General features: G+C 52.5%; 5 protein-coding genes across 5 annotated transcripts in view; 3 read left to right on the top strand and 2 right to left on the bottom strand.

The window, feature by feature from the left end:
* The window catches only part of BJX67DRAFT_107147 (amidohydrolase family protein), a 1,305-nt gene extending 917 nt beyond the window's left edge, over positions 1-388 (bottom strand). The window contains exon 1 of the mRNA XM_071024260.1: positions 29-388. Coding sequence (XP_070886164.1) covers positions 29-330 — 302 coding nt within the window. The 5' untranslated portion in view covers positions 331-388. The remainder of the gene's footprint in view (positions 1-28) is intronic.
* Positions 389-1,556: 1,168 nt separating this feature from the next.
* On the top strand, positions 1,557-4,067 carry BJX67DRAFT_107023 (uncharacterized protein). The gene is made up of 4 exons (XM_071024256.1): positions 1,557-2,300; positions 2,359-2,757; positions 2,806-3,167; positions 3,215-4,067. The coding sequence occupies exons 1-4, from the start codon at positions 1,868-1,870 to the stop codon at positions 3,959-3,961; spliced, it is 1,941 nt and encodes a 646-aa protein (XP_070886163.1). The 5' UTR covers positions 1,557-1,867; the 3' UTR covers positions 3,962-4,067.
* Positions 4,068-4,679: 612 nt separating this feature from the next.
* On the top strand, positions 4,680-6,554 carry BJX67DRAFT_107077 (uncharacterized protein). Its single transcript, XM_071024258.1, has 5 exons — positions 4,680-4,737; positions 4,863-4,970; positions 5,155-5,431; positions 5,522-5,977; positions 6,065-6,554. Exons 2-5 carry the CDS (start codon positions 4,931-4,933, stop codon positions 6,372-6,374), a joined length of 1,083 nt encoding a protein of 360 aa, XP_070886162.1. The 5' UTR covers positions 4,680-4,737; positions 4,863-4,930; the 3' UTR covers positions 6,375-6,554.
* BJX67DRAFT_107113 (amidohydrolase) lies at positions 6,349-8,478 on the bottom strand. Its single transcript, XM_071024259.1, has one exon. The coding sequence runs from the start codon at positions 8,357-8,359 to the stop codon at positions 6,707-6,709; it is 1,653 nt and encodes a 550-aa protein (XP_070886161.1). The 5' UTR covers positions 8,360-8,478; the 3' UTR covers positions 6,349-6,706.
* Positions 8,479-9,466: 988 nt separating this feature from the next.
* On the top strand, positions 9,467-18,617 carry BJX67DRAFT_372091 (putative vacuolar morphogenesis protein AvaB; the record flags this gene model as incomplete). The annotated part of the gene is made up of 9 exons (XM_071031199.1): positions 9,467-9,514; positions 9,718-9,790; positions 9,849-10,435; positions 10,485-11,090; positions 11,955-14,394; positions 14,444-14,552; positions 14,603-15,085; positions 15,140-15,162; positions 16,147-18,617. 9 exons carry the CDS (start codon positions 9,467-9,469, stop codon positions 18,615-18,617), a joined length of 6,840 nt encoding a protein of 2,279 aa, XP_070886160.1.
* Positions 18,618-18,653: the final 36 nt, after the last annotated feature.

Raw genomic sequence — 18,653 nt, 5'->3', positions numbered from 1 at the left:
TTTTTTCGTCCTTGGAGAGTGGACGTACGCAAAGGCTCCATATCGATCCGGCTTATCCTTGATCTGCTCCGCGATGTAATCGTTGATCTCAACAGCGAGGGCCTGCGCCTCGAGGGGGTCCCAGATATCTTGCACGCCTGGCGCAGTGTATGATAGAATCTGGTAGCCGACTCCATACTTATCTGCGAAGTCGATGCGGATCCTGTTGATGTCTGTGATTTCCTTGGTGTGGGTGTCTGGGTCTGTTGCGAAGAGGCTCGCCCACCAGCGGGTTTTCTCTTCGAAGCGAGGGAGGGCGAAGGCCTCTTCGAGGGCAATTTTGCCGAGCATTTTCTTTTTTCTTTAATGGATGAAGGGGGCGAGGATGGTGGTTTACTGATGAAGAGCGGGTATGGGGTGCGGGTGCTGGGGGGGATACACAAGGTTTATATATTGGTGTGCAGGCTACAACCTATCCGACGGAGCGTCTCTACGAAGCGCATTGGGAGTGACTGCAGCGACTGAGGTCATATCGGATGCCGTCGACTTCTCAATCGAGCAGAAAGAGAGGTTGTGGTGCTCGGAACGCCATCCGATGTGCGCGGTCCGCCTCCATCCGCCCGGCGATGATATCGCAGCGTTTCCCCGCAGACTGAGAGCGATAAGCGGCAGCAGCAGTGGAGATCTGGGGAAATCCACCACGTTACCGAGTGCCTTAGGGGCTCTGAACTCGCGTGTTGCGTCCTGAGCTCTTGCTGTGGGGGAAATCGACGCAGGATTTCGTTTCAAGCGAGGGAAAGCCATTGTCAAAGACCAGGCACGTCGGGGGGCGGGAATATTCGGAGTCTTATTCAATGTGCTTTCATCGAGAAGACAGGGCACCAGGAAAACAAAAGAATGACAATATGTCCCGATGCTGCACAATCCATACTCTGGACATCAGCGTTCGGGGTCAGCTTCAGTCCAAAGACTTTGCAGGCTTCCACGCCGGAGGACTGATGCTCTTCGCTTTCGCCCCCATCCTCAAAACATCATCCAGCTCTCCAGAAACAGTCGTGATGAGCGGACAGACTCTTCTCCAACCCGGAGATTTCTGATCGTCGAGTCTGAATCCACAGCCACGCCCTGACCTTGTCCACAACCGCCTCTTCGCCCACCCCGCTCGTCATTGGGCAAACACGAGTCTCACTGCCTCCTCCACTGCACTTTGCGTCGGTCAACACTGCCTTTCGGCCTGCTCCTCCCCAATCACAGCTTGGTGCCATCCGGTGACGACAGGGCTGCGAGGAACAAGCAGTCCGTGAGCGAATCACCTGCTTTCCTCGTCGTCGAGGCTGGTCATTTCCCTCGTGCCCATCCGCTCGTTCGGGCGACCAACAGCCCACACGTAATAATTCCTGCTGTGCCCCAGCATCATCTTGCAAGAATGTCTTTCCTCTGGATGCCGGAGTTTTCACCTCTTCTTCATTATTCCCCTCTTTGTCCCGCACCCCAAATTTTCCTGAATTAGCGCCCCGCGCGGTGTTGTTTCTTTGTCTTCGTCGAGCCGCGGGAACTCCATAAAGAAACTGGTCCTCTTTCCCTCTCTTTTGAGAGGAGTTGCCGAGTGCCGGCGTGATTTCGTGGCTGACCTCCTTTGTCCACTGCTCGCAAAGCCTGTTCGTGCCCCGAGGAGAGTGGGGTTGTTGCCATTTGTCTCTGGTCGCCTTTGATGCACTCGGACTTGCATCTTTCGACCCCCGGTATTCGCGCCCGTTTGCGGTTTGCCAATGCGAGTCGCCCTCTTGTGGAGGCCTCTTTTGCTTGACTGATATAGCCCGCCGCTCAGCCTTGTGGCTCACATTCTTCCAGCGACGCTCGACACTGCGATCGGTGCTTCACAGCCCATATGCAAGCGAAAGATCCTCACTCGCCCTTTGGGGGCCTCGCTACTGAGCCTCGAACGGAGAACTTTGAGCATGCGACGGACAGGAAAAATGAGTTTGTGCCTCAGCGCGTATTTGGGACAGCCGCAGAGCGTGCTCGACGGAATCTGAATGCGAAACTTGCGAATCCTCTTGCTGGCTACTCTCACGAAGAGTTGCGCCGTCAGGGGATCAACTTTGCAATCACAAACCAGATAGGCGATGAAGACGATATCCGTGCCTTTGCGATTGGCGCAATGCTGGCTCAGGCGCCGGAGAAGTTCGAGAGCGTTCCTGGTCTGACGGCTCAAGAGCTCGAGGTTCTGAGACACGAGTTTGAGCACCGGTGGTCGCAGCCATGGACGATGTATCTGGTGATTGGTTTGTGCTCCCTGTCAGCTGCTGTGCAAGGAATGGGTAGGTCTTGTTGTCTTGGATACTGCAATGACAGACTGCTAAAGAGACTTGTGACTAGATGAAACGGTCGTCAATGGTGCCCAGATTTTCTACAAACATCAGTTCGGGATCGAGAACGAGTTGATCTCGAGACACAACTGGATATCAGGACTGGTGAACTCGGCACCGTATCTGTGCTGTGCCCTTATTGGTTGTTGGTTGACAGTTCCGTTCAACTCGTGGTTTGGCAGACGCGGGACGATATTCATCACCTGCATCTTTTCGGCTATAACATGCCTCTGGCAGGGCTTTGTAAATACCTGGTGGCACCTCTTCATCGCTAGATTTGCGCTTGGATTCGGAATTGGTCCCAAATCGGCAACTGTACCTGTCTATGCCGCCGAGACTGCTCCCCCCGCGATTCGTGGTGCTCTTGTCATGCAATGGCAGATGTGGACAGCTTTTGGCATCATGTTTGGTAAGAGTGCTGCTCAAACGAGCTGAAGGGAGTTGCTAAGTCAAGTAGGGTATGCGGCCGACCTGGCTTTCTTCCAAGTCCCCGATTCGTCCGGCATTACTGGCTTGAATTGGCGCCTTATGCTGGGATCCGCCATGTTTCCAGCGGTTATCGTCTGTTGCTTTGTCTTTACTTGTCCGGAGTCGCCCCGTTGGTACATGTCACGAAAGCTCTATGACCGGGCATACCAGTCGATGTGCAGCTTGCGCTTCAACAAAGTCCAGGCGGCTCGTGATATGTACTATATGTACACGCTTCTGGAGGCCGAGAATGCAATGAAACTAGGACAGAACAAGCTCCTGGAGTTGATCAATGTACCTCGTAATCGCCGTGCCATGATCGCTTCAGAGATCGTCATGTTCATGCAGCAGGTAAGCGGGTGCTCTTCTTCTTGTGTGTGGGAAACTAATCCATGTAGTTCTGTGGTGTGAATGTACTCGCCTACTACTCGTCGGAAATATTCCTCCAGTCCGCGAGCGAGCACGCCAAGTTGACGACCTCGTTTCAGAGGAAAGCCCTTACAGCATCACTCGGATGGGGACTAATTAATTGGCTCTTTGCCATCCCCGCGGTATATACCATAGATACCTTTGGCCGTCGAAACTTACTCCTGAGCACGTTCCCGCTCATGGCGCTTTCCATGTTCTTCACGGGCTTTAGCTTCTGGATCCCAGAGGCGACCGGGAACAATGCGCGTCTCGGATGCACCGCTCTAGGGACGTACTTATTCGGGGTATTCTACTCCGTCGGGGAAGGTCCCGTGCCATTCACCTACTCCGCCGAGGCTTATCCACTCTACGTACGTTCATACGGCATGGCCCTCGCGACGGCAACAACCTGGCTATTCAACTTTGTCCTAGCCATCACCTGGCCATCCCTCCGCACAGCGTTTAAACCCCAGGGAGCGTTCAGCTGGTACGCCGGCTGGTGTATATTTGGCTGGTGGCTGATCCTAATGTTCATGCCCGAGACAAAGGGCAAGACACTCGAAGAATTGGACCAGGTGTTTTCGGTCTCAACGCGTTTCCATGCAAAATACGGCCTGCGTCAGATTCCATATTTCTTCAAGAGATATGTGCTTCGGCAGCCCGTGCAACCGGAGATCCTGTATGAGCGGGATGACTCGTCCGCTAACCTTGCGGACGTCGGGTTCAACACGGTTTGAGGGGAAGATGTGTGCCCTTACGTATATATGAGGAACGTTATATACCCGGATGTATCAACATGTCATTATGAGTGCTATATATGAAGTAAATATATCATGCAATCTGTCTATCTCCCATTGTGTATATTTCGGGACGCGTTCTCAGTCCTATTTGGGCTCGGATTAGCATCAGGCATATAGGCGTAGACGTGCACGAGGACAGTAAATATAGCTACTTCAGACAGCAGTTGGAACGATTGTTGATCCGCATAGCAAACTCAGAACAGGTCTGTGTGAAATCTTGCTTCATCATTGAGGCTGGGAGGGAAGGGGGGAAATTTCGTACCATTTCTTTATATCTAGTAAGTGGGCGTCTCAAACAAGTCATCGTCATAGCCAAAATTCCATCAATCGCGCAGTTCGACCTCGACAAGCGGAGGAAAGTCGCAAGCATTGACAGAAAGATGGACAAAGAACCTTGAAGGAACGTTTGAAAAAGATCAACACGCTGTCCCAATCCAACGGTCAGACTGGGCCAACTCCGGTTCGCGATCATCACAACTCGCTTACCACTCCAATCGGGGGATTTGGTTCTGCCGGGAGTTTGTTCCATTTGCCGCGTTTGCTTGTTTTGCTCGGTGGAAGTAATTCGAGAATTTTTCCCTCAACAGAGGCGTCAGTGGTCGTCGAACGGTGATTCTTTTTCTTCGAGATTGGCCTGTGGCACGAGATCTTGTTCCCCGCCTACTTTCAAAGGAAGAATTCCGTTGGAATCGTGCCATTGGCGTTCATATTTGGTAAGTGAGAAATTGTCTGATAATTGCTTCTCCCCGCATGAGATTGATTGAGAAAAATGGGGCACGAAGTTCTGTTGATTATTCATGGGACGTGGATGCTAAATCTTCCTTTCTTCTGGATATAGCTCGTCAGCCATCCTACCTACGGTGACCGCCGATCTCTATCCCTAAACTGCGCTCCATATCTGCCAAAATGGCCGACGCTCCTGTGAATACCGGACCTCAGCTCCAAAGTGTGTAGGAAATCACAATGCATCCGTACCTGCCTTCCTTCCCTTTTGGCTGATCCCCGGAACCCGCTGTACCAATCCACTCCAATCGAATCATGGCGCTCAAGCCTTGCTTGAACCTTGAATCTTGGAAGGGGAGGAACGGAAACATGTGCTTGTGATACTCGTACTAACACTACATGGTTAGCCCCCCAAAAACAGTACCCGAATAGCGTTAGAACGACAGGTCGCGCGTTTAATTCGCCGAATTGGCGCATGAAGCGAGAGGAGGAGGGTCCAAGTTCCGCGGGGTCGAGAGCGAATGACTCCGCACATATCTCGCGAGGATCGCTTGGTGGTCGATCCAACGGCAATGTTATCCCTCAGGCTATTTCGGAGGGGAGGAGGCTGTATGTTGGGAATATGCCGTATACGGCGAAGATGGAGGATGTGCAGGGGCTCTTCAATGCCGCGGGGTTTGAGACGTATGGCTGCCCCGTATCACCTAAAGCAGGCCACGCTGCGCATTGAATTGCGTTACGGAGACGAAGTCGAAGCTAACAGGCTAGAGATAGTTCACGCATTGATATCGCCATCGACCCTTTCTCTGGCCGCAACCCGTCATATTGCTTCGTCGACCTCGAAACCAAAGAGCTGGCCGAGCGTGCGATGAATGAGCTCGATGGCTCCGATTTGCTGGGCCGCCCTGTGAAGATAAAGCCGGGAGTTGTGAAGAGCGCAAGCGAGCGGACTCGGCAGCGGAGTTCCACGGGGACAGGGAGCGCAAGCGAGAACTTGGGCTCAGGGTCTCCTCGTGGGAGTCGGACATCGCCGTTTAACGTGGACCGGTGGAGGAGGGACGGGGATGCGCCTGCGCCTGCTACGCCTTCAAAATCTTACTCCAACACGAATACTAGCAGTAACGGGAACGCGGATCCTAGCAAACGGTTATACGTTGGTGGTTTGCCACGACTCGCAGATCAGGAGTCTATCAATCGTAACATCACGGCTTTTTTCAAGGATTACACTCTGTACGTCAAATAATCTTTCCTCTTTCTCCCCCTTTTATCTCTTGATATGTTCCGTCGTCGGTCTAATACTCTTCCTCCCTCGAACAGCACAAATATCACGAAGCTCTTCACCCCACACCCCGCGAAGCGCTTTGAACCAGGTGATCACTACTACCTATTCGTAGACTTTACCTCAGCGGAGGAAGCGCAGTCCGCAATGGCCGCACTGAACGGCGCCGAAGGGCCATGGGGCGCTGCGATCCGGGTCCAGAGGGCGAGAGGGGAGACATCGAATTCCGGCTCAAGGGAGAAAGAAGGCTTACTGGATGGCCAGGATAAAGAGAAGAGGACTGGTGGGAGGTGGGCTTCTTCGGCTTTGAGGGGTAATAATTCGAGGGAGGGGGTTGTCGAGGCATAACTTCAGCGATTCATCGATTACGGCTTATGTTTGGGATGGATTTGTGTGATGGGTGGGTTTGAAAATGTAAAACGGCATATCATATGAATAATATGGCACGATATTCGACGGTTGGCATTGCATAGAACGACTTCTACCTTGATTTTTCGGGGATATTGCGGCGAGAAATTGGATGTGCGTGATTGGGTATCTCGTCCTGTTTCTGGAGTTGGTGGATTGACATGAAGGTCTAGGAGAGGGAAGTTGGGGCATGATGTTCTCCAGACTTCTAGATATGGCTTCTCAGTTCTGTTCGCTAGTAGCGGATCCACAAGTTACCACAGTTAGCTAAATTAGTATCCATCACCATCCTCGTTATCCATGACAAAATCAAAAACCTTCTTCCCGCGATACCATGTTTGTAAAACCCTCGCTTCAAGCAACCTCTCCGGTGTCCAGTCCATCTCAACAACCACGAAATCCGCACTCAGACCCTTTTTCAACGCCCCGGTCCAATCCTCCGCAAACCTCGAATATGCTGCACCCTCCGTCGCCGCTGAGATAGCCTGAACCAACTCGAGGCCAAATTCCGGGTTAAGCGTTACTTGACTGTCTGGTTCGACGGCGGACCGTCGGGTCGTTGCATTGTAGAGATTCGGGAACGGGAAGTGAGCTGCTGTCGGCGCGTCTGTTCCAAACGCAACCGTGGCGCCACCGTCGAGGAACTCTTTATATGCGAATGCGCGCTTGCAGCGGGCTTTGCCGATTAGGTCGGGCCAGACTTTGAAGTGTGCCGGGTCGGAATGGACCGGTTGGACGGAGGCCGTGATGCCGAGTCGGCCGAGGCGTTTTGCGTCGTCTGGCGAGGTGAGTTCTAAATGTTCAATTCTGTGCCGGCGGATCGGTTGCGAGGACTGGATTTGATTCTGGTCTTGTGTGTTGAGGGCTGAAAGAAGGTTTATAGACTGGTGAACAGCAAGGTCACCGATGGCGTGGATGGCGATTTGGAGGCCTGCGGCGTCGGCGCGGTGGATGACTTGGGACATCATTTCTGATGGCCAGATGGGGTCGATGGGATCTTTTTTGCCGACGTAGGGCTGATGGAGGGCGGCGGTGCAGCCGTCCACGACACCATCGCACATGAGTTTGATTCCTGCGATGCAGAAGTCGGGTTCGTTGAATTGGCGGCGGAGTTCGATGGCTCGATCGACATGGCTGAAGTTTATGTCGTGGTTGCTGGAGAATGGGACGAGCCAGTGGGCGGCCATGTGGAAAGGGATCTTGTTATCGTGGCGGTAGAGATTTAGGATTTCCCATGCGTCTTCGGACATGGCCATATCAACGACCCCCGTGTATCCCGCGGCAGAGTATGATTTGATAGCGGTACGGAGGGCGTCCAGTTTGTCCTCTTTCGACGTGACACGGTCAAGAAACGGCCAAATGAAGCTCATAACGGCCCCTTCACTCAGTAGACCCGATGCTCGCCCATTTTCGTCGCGGTGGATGGTGCCTCCTGGAGGATCTGGAGTCGTATGAGCCTCCATCTCGTCGAGAGCAGCGAGATTACACCACGTAGAGTGGAGGTCTGCAGCTTCAATATAGATGGGACGTGTATCGATACCATCGAGCATACTGGCCAGCGGTGTTCCGTCGACCGTGGATTGAATCCACCCCCGACATAGAATGCGAGGGACAGACGGATGAGTTTCAGCATAGGTCTTTATGGTTTGTTGGATCTGTTCGAGCGAGGTGCAACGGATGAGGTCGACCTTGCGTAGAGACAGGCCATATTGAAGGATATGGACGTGGGCGTCGATGAAGCCGGGAATCACGATTCGGTTGTGGAGGTCGATAGTGGTGGCATCTTCAGGGGGGATGATCTCGTCCAGAGAGCCAATATGCACGATTTGGTCGTTCTTTATCACCATCCAGCTGGCGAAGCCATCACCACTTTCAGTGGCTGTGGAAGGCGAGAATATCCGCGCGTTCTTCAATACGGTCGTCATGATGATCGACAGCTATCATGGTGGGGGTTTGCAGATCGAGATGTCGTATGGCGCAGGAAAGCGTGCCCCCATATCGTGTGGTCACAAGATGGGTGGCTCGTGGCCTGGAGGTCAATGGGAGCTTCACTTACTTATTGGTGACATTCCAAAGCCTTTTCAGGTCGGAATGGCAAGGATCAAGCTTCATCTGCCGTCGTCTCTCCATGAGATCTCTGCAGCTCTTGTGCCGACCCCCTACCTACACTGGATTGAGAATGTTTGGTTCAGGCTGTCCGCCACTTTCGCTACAATTTGGCAAGACATAGACTTGTGACTCCGGGATCCAACCAAGGATAGAGGCATTTACGACCCAGAGATGCGGGTTTGGCTGCCTCGGCCCTGATCCGGCCTCTCTGCTCCAACCGAGGAAGGGCCACTCGGGGCTGAGATCAGGTGGGCCAGACCTGGCCATATTTTCGAGGCTGAATCCATCAGGGTATGGACTATGCGTCATCATCTGACTCTTATTATTATCTGAAAGTGGACAAAAGGGCTCTGGAGGTGAGGGCGAGTTCGGCGCGACTTTACCCGAGCACGAAAATTGACAATGGATAGCGGTCACGTGCCGGCACCGGTCAGGCGTTGCTTCCCAGACTTGAGTTGACCAACGACTAAGATTCGCTACTCCTGTCTGGAATTTGTGAAGATTTGAAGCCGCGACTGACGCCTCAAGTCCTTATTTAACCCCCCTTACTGTGTTGCTTTCCGCCTTTTCTTTTCAACTCCAACACCTAGCTCCTGCCCCGCGGTATGACGTCTGCGCTGGTTGACTCCGACTCATGCTTGCTCACCGCGTCAACGTTTAGTCTGTTAGGATAAACGGACGTGGCATCCAACCAGATCTGCTGCTACTGATTGTGTGATATTTTTCTGGATCTTCGTTGAGACATCGGAAATCTCAAAAACCGTTGCGGAGAAGTCCACTGAACCGGAGAGATCAAAAGAATTGATTTACGAAGTGCCCTGAAGAACCACCACCTGCTCCCAGTTCCCTATTTGCCAGTTGGCTCGGGAAGCCCGTTCAAAATCTTGAGGAGTTGGGGCCAAAGCTCCAACTGATCGCCCAGCATGTCATCCGCTGGGAGGGGAAGCGGCAATAAGACCTTCTTTGCGAGTGTAAGACTACCCATTACATGGTTGGAATTGTCTCCCCCTACCTTGCATCCTCTGCCTATATTTGGCATTCCTGCCTCTCTTGCACCAAGTTTAGATTAGATATTGGCCTTATATTCGGCTCTCTCTCTTCCTCTCCCCTTGACGCTTGGCACGGATCTATAAATGCCCCATTAATCCTGTTCGAGAGGCTAACCTTGTTATAGTCAGACGATTCGAAGATATGCGTAGTCATGGTTGGTCTGCCAGCCAGAGGCAAGAGTCTTATAGCTGGGAAAGGTATGCTATTCGGACCGTAATCATGTATCACTCGAAGGTATGAAGCTGATGAATACAGCAATGCGGTATCTTGCTTGGGTTGGTATCCCGGCTAAGATATTCAATGTGGGGACGTACCGCAGGAGTTCAACCCCTCAGCCTGATGCCAATTTCTTCGATCCTCACAACTCAGAAGGAGAGAAGTTGAGGCGCGCTGCTGCAGAGGCGGCAATGGCCGATATGCTCAGATGGTTCGAATCCGGCCAGGGTGTTGTCGCAATTCTTGACGCAACAAACTCTACTAAAAAGAGACGTCGCTGGATCCACGACACCTGTCGTGATGCTAACATCGAAACGTTATTTGTCGAGTCGGTATGCGATGACGAAGAATTGATCATGAATAACATCCTAGAAGTCAAGACCACATCGCCAGATTACAAGGGGCAGGACCCTGAAGTTGCTGCTATGGACTTTCGCAATCGAATTCGCAATTACGAGAAGGTATATGAAGGCATCGACGATGACGAGAAGGAATATACATATGTAAAACTCATCAACGTTGGTTCTACCGTGATAATCAACCAGATCAAAGATTACTTATCCAGTCGCTTGGTTTACTACATCCAGAACCTTCATATCAAACCACGCTCAATATGGCTTTCCCGCGTAAGTTCTCCAAATGATATACCCTGTGGACGGGGCTCACACGATTTAGCACGGCGAGTCTCAGTACAATCTGACTGGGAAAATTGGAGGGGATTCTAGCATCTCTGAACGGGGGGAGGCGTATGCTAAGGCCCTCCCTGGCCTGCTCAAGAAGTCCGGCGTTCCACCGAACACCAAAATCGTGATTTGGACGTCGACTCTCAAGCGAACTATCCAAACTGCTCGCCATCTCGCCGCTGAGACGCGATATGAGAAATTGGAGTGGAAAGCTCTTGACGAACTTGATTCTGGAGTTTGTGATGGGCTCACATACGAGGAAATTGCGGAGCAATACCCGGAAGATTTCGCTGCTCGGGATGAGGACAAATACAACTACCGCTATCGCGGGGGAGAGTCCTACCGTGATGTCGTGATCCGTCTTGAGCCCATTATTATGGAGCTGGAACGCAGTGAAAACGTCATAATCGTCACCCACCAAGCCGTCCTGCGCTGCATATACGCATACTTTATGAACGTTCCCCAGGAGAAAAGCCCGTGGATGGAGGTCCCTCTGCACACTCTGATCAAGCTCACCCCTCGCGCATATGGAACCGAAGAACAGCGTTTCAAGGCCGATATTCCCGCTGTATCGACATGGCGTGCCAAGGGAACGTCCGCAAAACACCAAGATTATCCCACTGAGTTGAAAGCTTGATAGCTTTGCCTCAACACCTAGAGTCTTGGATTTGGGTCTCCTTGGGTGGTGCTCGATCTTCTTATCATGCCCTCTGTTGAAGGTTGTGCCTTCTCCAGCTTCTGCAACAGATAGGTACTTGGCTTAGCTCTCTCTCTCTCTCTCTCTCTGCATTGCGCTGGGTACGCATCCCTTTTGCCATTCGATGTCAATGTGAAGCATGGCTCTGGTTCGAGCCATACCCCATTTCTCCGCTTCGTTTATCCTTCCATTCGCGCTGGCGGTATTATTAGAATATTTTTTTTTTACATGAAGAAAAAGGCCTTCCCTCATTTGTCAACAACAGCATCTCAATGTTGCCGCCCCGTTCAGAGCACCGAGTCTCCCAGCTGGTCCAAATAGTCCTTGTTTTGAGCGCGCAGTAAGACCATGTAAATAGAACCCTCTGAAGTTGCAAGCAAGTCTAGAATCAGTAATTGCGTTCGCATAAAGTTCAACTCTTCGACAGGTTCCATTGAGTTGTTGTACCATACATCCCATTGTTGTTGATGGCCTGTCAGGCCTGTCTGTCACATGAGGCGGGAGAACAGCCGCGATCATCCTCATTGGCTTGGCGACCGACCGGCGGAGCTCAACACCTGGACAATACTGCCGGCATGAGAAGCTGCTTCGCACGCTGCACTCTCTGATCTCTGGCGTTTACGCGCTGGACATGACTCGAGCTTCTCTTCCTGAAGGTCCACGGGCGCGGCGACCACCACGAAAGTTCGCTGCCCAGCCATGCTCTCCGCATTTACAGCCCGCCCTCTCGTCGAGCTCAAACCACGAGACAAATCGCGGATCGAGTCGGTCCTTGCCTACGGCGACAAAGTCCTCGTCGGATTGAACAACGGAAGCCTACGGATATACCGGGTCAACGAAATCGAACACGATGTGCACGAAACCCCGGAGAATAATGGCCATGACGAGGGGGACGGGGGCAGACAGGCCACGCAGAACGGGGATAGCAGTCCCGTGGCCAATACGAAAGCAAAGCAGACGGATCTACTCCGTGAGATGGAGAAATTCTCGAGGTACAAAATTGAGCAGCTCGCTCTGATTAAGGAGGCGAAGCTCCTTGTCTCCTTATCGGGTGGATACGTCTCTGTTCACGACTTGCAATCCTACGAACTGCAAGAGCAACTTACGCGGACCAAGGGAGCTACCACTTTTGCCGTGACTTCGAATATCGTCAATGACCCCGAGACGGGTGTTCCGTCAATTGTGTCACGCCTTGCGGTGGCGGTTAAGAGGAAGATACTGTTGTGGTCGTGGCGGGATATGGAGTTGGAGGATGATACCGCTGAGCTCACGATTGTCAGCGGTATAAAAACGCTGACTTGGGTTTCCGCGACAAGACTGGTAGCGGGGCTGGGCTCGAATTTCGTCCTGGTGGACATTGAAACAAAAACGGTCACTGATTTGGTCGGGCCAGGGAGCATTGGGGGTCTCGCAGGGCAAGAAACCGGCCGCCTGGCTGGTGCTGGTGTCGTCAGTATGAGCTATATTGGGATCGGTGGTGCTGCACCGAAGCCGCTTGCGTCGCGGCTTAGCGAAGGGCAGGTCTTGCTGGCCAAGGATATCAACACGCAGTTTATCGACACCGACGGAAACTCTCTAGGCCGCCGGCAGATTCCGTGGAGTAGTGCGCCTTCGGATATTGGATACTCATATCCTTTCCTGCTGGCGCTTCATGATTCTTCAAAGGGGATGTTGGAAGTTCGGAATCCGGAAACGTTAGCCTTGCTTCAGTCTATTTCGCTGCCGTCCGCAAATACCATGCACATTGGTCAGCCTACCATAAGCTTAGCACACGCCGGAAAAGGTTTTCTAGTCGCAAGTGACCGGACTATCTGGAGGATGGAAGCTCTGGGCTACGACAGCCAGATTGACTCGCTTGTGGAGAAAGGGTATCTTGACGAGGCTATTAGCCTCGCTGATATGCTTGAAGATGCGCTATTGAAAGACAAAGAAGGTCGAATTCGCGAGATCAAACTTGATAAGGCGCAGGGTCTATTTACCCTCCGAAAGTACCTCGAGTCGATGGAGTTGTTTACGGAAGTTTCCGCTCCTCCTGAAACTGTTATTCGACTATATCCCCGGATTATTGCGGGCGATCTCACGTCTATTAACGAAGAACAAGACGAAACAGACGGCAGCACGACCGACAGTCAGCCCAAAATCCAGGATAGCCAAACGCAAGCTGACAGCAACCATTCAGAGGAGGCACCTCCCGTCAAAGCGCTGTCTCATACTCCTTCTATGATGTCTTTTCTTCGATCACGAGATGAAGGCAGCGGTAGTGACACCGGCAGCATTCGCGGGAAGCCCGCAGAAGAGCAACGCCCTGATAAACCTCTTACTGGGAAAGACCTCAAGCTGGCCGTTCGTGAGCTGCAGGCGTATCTCGCCGACGTAAGAAGGCGATTTCAGCGATTCTTGAACCCCGATGGCTCCCTCAAGGTTGCCGAACTCCCAACGAATGTGGCAAGCGATGAATACACCGATTCCGTGATGAAACTCCTTGGTGTGACAGCTGACAGCGAAGACGATTTCGGTGAAAAGCTGCGAGAGAAAGCAAAGCTTGTTGATACAACGTTGTTCAGAGTCTACATGTATGCCACACCTTCTCTAGCAGGACCTCTCTTCCGGATTGCCAATTTCTGCGACCCCCAAGTAGTGATGGAGAAGCTTGAAGAAACGGGCCGGCATAACGATCTCATTGACTTCCTGTACGGGAAGAAGATGCACCGCCAAGCTCTTGAGCTTCTCCGGAAGTTCGGGCAGGCTGAACCGGAAGAGGAAACGGTGGCAGAACTTCATGGCCCCAAGCGGATCGTCGCGTATCTTCAACATCTATCTCCTGATCAAATTGATCTTATCCTAGAGTTCGCTGAGTGGCCCATCCGCGAGGATCCGGACTTCGGCATGGAAATATTCCTTGCAGATACTGAGAATGCGGAGACATTACCCCGGGAGAAAGTGCTCGAGTTCTTGCAGGGACTTGATGTCAAGCTTGCGGTCCGATATCTTGAACATGTCATTGGAGAGCTGAACGACTTGACGCCAGATTTGCACCAGAAGCTTGTCAGCCTCTACTTAGACCGCTTACAGAAACGAGAAAGCGGCGAGAGCGATTTCTCGAGTGAAGAGGAATATCTAGAGTGGCGAGAGAAGTTTATAACGATGCTAAGCTCGAGCGATCAGTATTCGCCGTCTAAGATATTGGGGCGTCTGGATCGTGACGGTGAGTCCACGGCTACCTTGCGTCGAATCATATGCTTATATTATGATAGATTCCGAGTTCTTCGAAGCTCGCGCGATCCTCTTTAGCAAGATGGGTCAGCACAGGCAAGCCTTGGAGATCTATGTTTTCAAACTCGAGGATTATGACAAAGCGGAAGAGTAGGTTGGACTGGGGGCTTTATCAATGATTGAGAAACTAACATCAACAGATACTGCAATCAACTCCACAAGACAGAAGATACGCCAACTCCGAGGGGGCCAGCGGCTGAATATTTCTCACTTGCGCCGTCGGACGAAGGGCCTTCCATATACTTAACGCTTCTATCCCTTTACCTAACTCCGCCACATGGGTACACACCACGATACGGCCCCGCCCTTGATATCCTCGCCAAACACGGATCCCGCCTACCTGCCAATTCTGCACTCGAGTTGATCCCTGAATCTCTCCCGGTCAAGGAACTTGAGTTCTATTTCAAAGGCCGTATGCGCGCGGCTAACACCATTTTGAACGAGAGCAGAATTGCTGCCAGCCTTCTGAAGGTTCAAGAAATCAAGACTCGTGCGCAACTGCTGGTCGGCGAGGGAACGGACGGTAAGTCTTCAAGATCGAGACACGTCACCGTCACGGAGGAGCGGGTGTGTAGCATTTGCCATAAGAGGATCGGCGGAAGTGTGATAAATGTGTTTCCTGAGTAAGTATTGCGTTCCTAAAATCAAGAATCGGTGGGCCTCCTAACGATTCGCAGTAATACTGTTGTACATTTAGGCTGTGCGAGCCGCATTCCCCCGTGATTGTATCGTGTCTCGGGAAATAGATTCGAGCCTCGTGGTTTGTGCCATTGATTCATTTGAAAGCGTTCCTTGCGTTTGGTTGCTTATCCAATTCGGATAGGCCTTGGAGTGAGATGGCGGATTTTTTCATTCTTGATACCCAGGGATAGTGCGATTATCCAAGGATTCAATACTCATTTCGCGATCTGCCAGCGATGTAACGTAGCGCCCCCAAACCCCTTGTTCCTGTAGGCGTACGGACAGCGTCCAGAACTGTGCGTAGTCACGATGTCGAGTTCCATTTGGTCACGCATCGCCCTCCTCGACGATTTCCTCTCCGTAATTTTCTTCCTCTTTGACTTCTTTCTCTGATAACTGACGGCCGTGGGCTTCGGCGGCCTTCTTGTCCTCTTCCATCCGCTCAGTCAGGAACACATTGATATCGCTCTGCATCACGGGCACGAGTTTTCTAAGCTCCGAGAGATAGGCTACTTTGACTCTCACTTCTTCTTGCGAGGGATTCGGTGGGGCGGAGGTGATAGTGTGCTCGAAGGTGCGGTTCAACTGGGGGGAGGAATAGGCGGCGCTGAGGCGATTAAGTTGACTGGGGTCCGTGGAAGGCGCCATTTCCGTCATTCGTATCAGGTCGAATAGTTTGCAATGGTATTTTTCTGCAATGTGAAGAAAGACTTTGAAGGAGGGAGAGATGATTGTGTGTCGGCGGGGCGGACTAACAGGGGAAGGCGGGCTGGCTGGAGACTGGTGGTTGCAACTTGCGAGGGCTGCTTCGGAGCGAACCGATCGTCAACAAGGGTCATCATGATCGTCTCGTCTTCGACTGGCCCGGGCTGCTGGATTTCTACACCCTCTGATGTGCTGAACACGTTCAATCACATAGCCATGGCGATACGTGTGGCGTAAACAAGTCCTCTTCTCCTCTCCTTTCGACCCCCCTCGATTACATACACAGCCTCGCTCCAAGCTCGCCAGCCCGCCGCCCAGATGTTACGCTCGCCCGTTACGCTTTCGCCCGAGCGAACCGCCTCTCGATCCCCTGTTCCTCCTCGTCACTCCTTGGATGACGAATTGGACCGCCCAGGCTCCTCTGGAAGTGATGCCTCTTCGGTGATCTCAAATGCGACGGCCGTCTCCGCATTCCAAACGACCGCCGATAACCTCAGAACCTCCTCCCCTCGAGCAGCCGTCCGCACGCCACCAGCCCTTAACAACGGGACAAGCGGCCTCGTGATACCCCCCAGGCGTTCCCAAGCTTCCTTCATGCCGCATCATGATCCCTCAGGCAGAAGGCCGTCGGGAAGAGCCCTCCCGCCGGACCTGCACAAGCGTTCCCGTCACCACTCGCAGGGTTTCTTCGAGCCTTCCCTTCCCACCGCCTCATCATCCGAAGCCACGTTATCAGCGTCGAGAATCGCGGCTCAGGCTGCTATGCTCAGCCAGCAACAATCTACGGCCCAATCCTCCAAGCGGCCAATACACGGACACGGCTCGGACGATGGATCAGCGTCCCCCCCTCCCCCGCCTCCGGCTCTCTCCCAACTACCACCGAGACCAGGCTCTTCGTCCGGCCAGAATTTCCATAATGCGGGACAAGGCGCAGGCCAGACGACGGCAACCACGGCGGCAAATCATGTGTTTCCCAGGATACCACCGCTGGGTGTGGACCAGGCGCTGGAGCACAAGCACAAAGGCGAGAAGTCGAAAAAGAAACTCTTCTCGAAACCCAAGCATATCGGAATTAGTAGAGATAAGGACGTGAAGGATAAACCGCTCCCGTCACCGAACAAGATCAGCGGCCTGACGCGGATTGTCAGCGCATCCACTACCAACTTAGCGGATACCTCATCTATGTACAGTTTATCGAATGCGTCAGCCAGTACTGTTGTGCCGGCTGATAAACCTACGGTTGCCGAGAAAGAGAAGGAAAAGGATAAAGAGAAGGACAAGGCGCATCGACACCATTTCCTATCACGCCAGAAACTGAAGTTGAAGGACTTGAAGGATCGAGACGACCATTTCAACCTGCCGCTCTCTTCTGCCTCGAGTAACTCCAGACCTTCGGATCCGAATGCTCCGCAGTCACTATATTCTTTTACTCCTGCTTCTCCGAGCGCTGCGACAACAACCTTCAGTAAGTCAGTGGGCGGCTTGGATCTTTTGCATGGAGGACGAGCGCTTCGCGACAAGAAGAGGGAAGAGAAAGCAATTGCGGAGACTGAGCCGCCTGAATGGCTAGCAAACTCAACAATGGCAGGAGCAGCGTCTGGCGGGTTTGCTGGACCCTCGTCACTTGGAAGCACCGGGGGTATTCTGGCTGAAGCTGCTCTGCGGGAGACATTACAGGGCTTCGGTCTCCACAATATGAGTCCCGAAGATGCATGGGACTTTTTGAAGGCAAAGCTATTGGTGATTTTCGATGGGGAGGATGTGCGAATTGCCATCGAGGATCTCAATAAGCTAGTTCTCATTCACATACAGCGCTGCGTACAGAGGCGTATGCCGACATCTATTGTTGATGACCTTCGGGAGCTGCTTGAGGCAGGATTTGCGACTCTGAACCATACACTGAACAGCGTTCCTGACGAGAAGTTGGTTCCGCATCTTGTGCAAATCTGGATTTTGGTATTTGGGACAATTCTCCCCTTCATCCAAGCTGTTTTTCTGCCGCTGGACCTCGAATTCAAAGGATGCGGATCAGTGATGAACTCGCGCGAGGCTAAAGATTTCTGGAGCATCGCCCTAGAAGGAGAATACCCGGGCTGTGAGCTCGAAGTCCGCAACCTTGTTCTCATCGCATTCCGCGACATGGTTATCATCAATCGTTATGACAGCCTCAAGGCTACATTCTCTCGCCTCAGTCTCGACAGCATCAAGCTCGGCACCTCTGCCCTAAGCGTAACAACGAAAAGCAGCAGTAACAGCGGTCGTCCCGCAACGGCCGCATCCCTCGACGGTGGATTCGGTAGCTACGGCTCCCAATCCTCCACTCTCCTCAACACTGCTGGCAGCTACTCCTCCGACTCCCTGGGCTATAGTCGCAGCCGCGCAGCCTCCAATACCTCATCAAACCCTGACCAGCTCATCTTCCAGTCATTCTCCTCCCCATCACAACGGCCGGCCATTATCAACCGAGCAAATACCACGGATAACTCGCAAATTATCACTGAAACCGTCGGCCGTATGCTCCAATGCGTCAGCGTCCTTGCGAGTGTTCAGACCAATCACGAGGCCCAGGATAAAATTGAAACTCTGAGCAAAGATCTCAAGCATAACTGGCTTGGACGAGGTCGGACAGGACGTGATAGGCGCGGATTTGTGGGAACAAAGATCCGCCCACCGATTGTTGCACAGACGGAGAGTGATGAGCCGATGGAGGGTACTGGTGCCTCGAATGGAAGATTGGGTTTACATCGTCAGGAACTGAGTGTTTTATGATCCCTTTGCTTCCGTTTCTCCGCAGGAGTTTGCTTG

This window comes from Aspergillus lucknowensis (genome assembly GCF_044049455.1).
Source record: "Aspergillus lucknowensis strain CBS 449.75 chromosome Unknown BJX67scaffold_20, whole genome shotgun sequence".
NCBI classification, from domain to species: Eukaryota; Fungi; Ascomycota; class Eurotiomycetes; order Eurotiales; family Aspergillaceae; genus Aspergillus; species Aspergillus lucknowensis.
The sequence above is the reverse complement of the archived record's forward strand: the minus strand, read 5'-3'. Positions and strand labels throughout refer to the sequence as shown.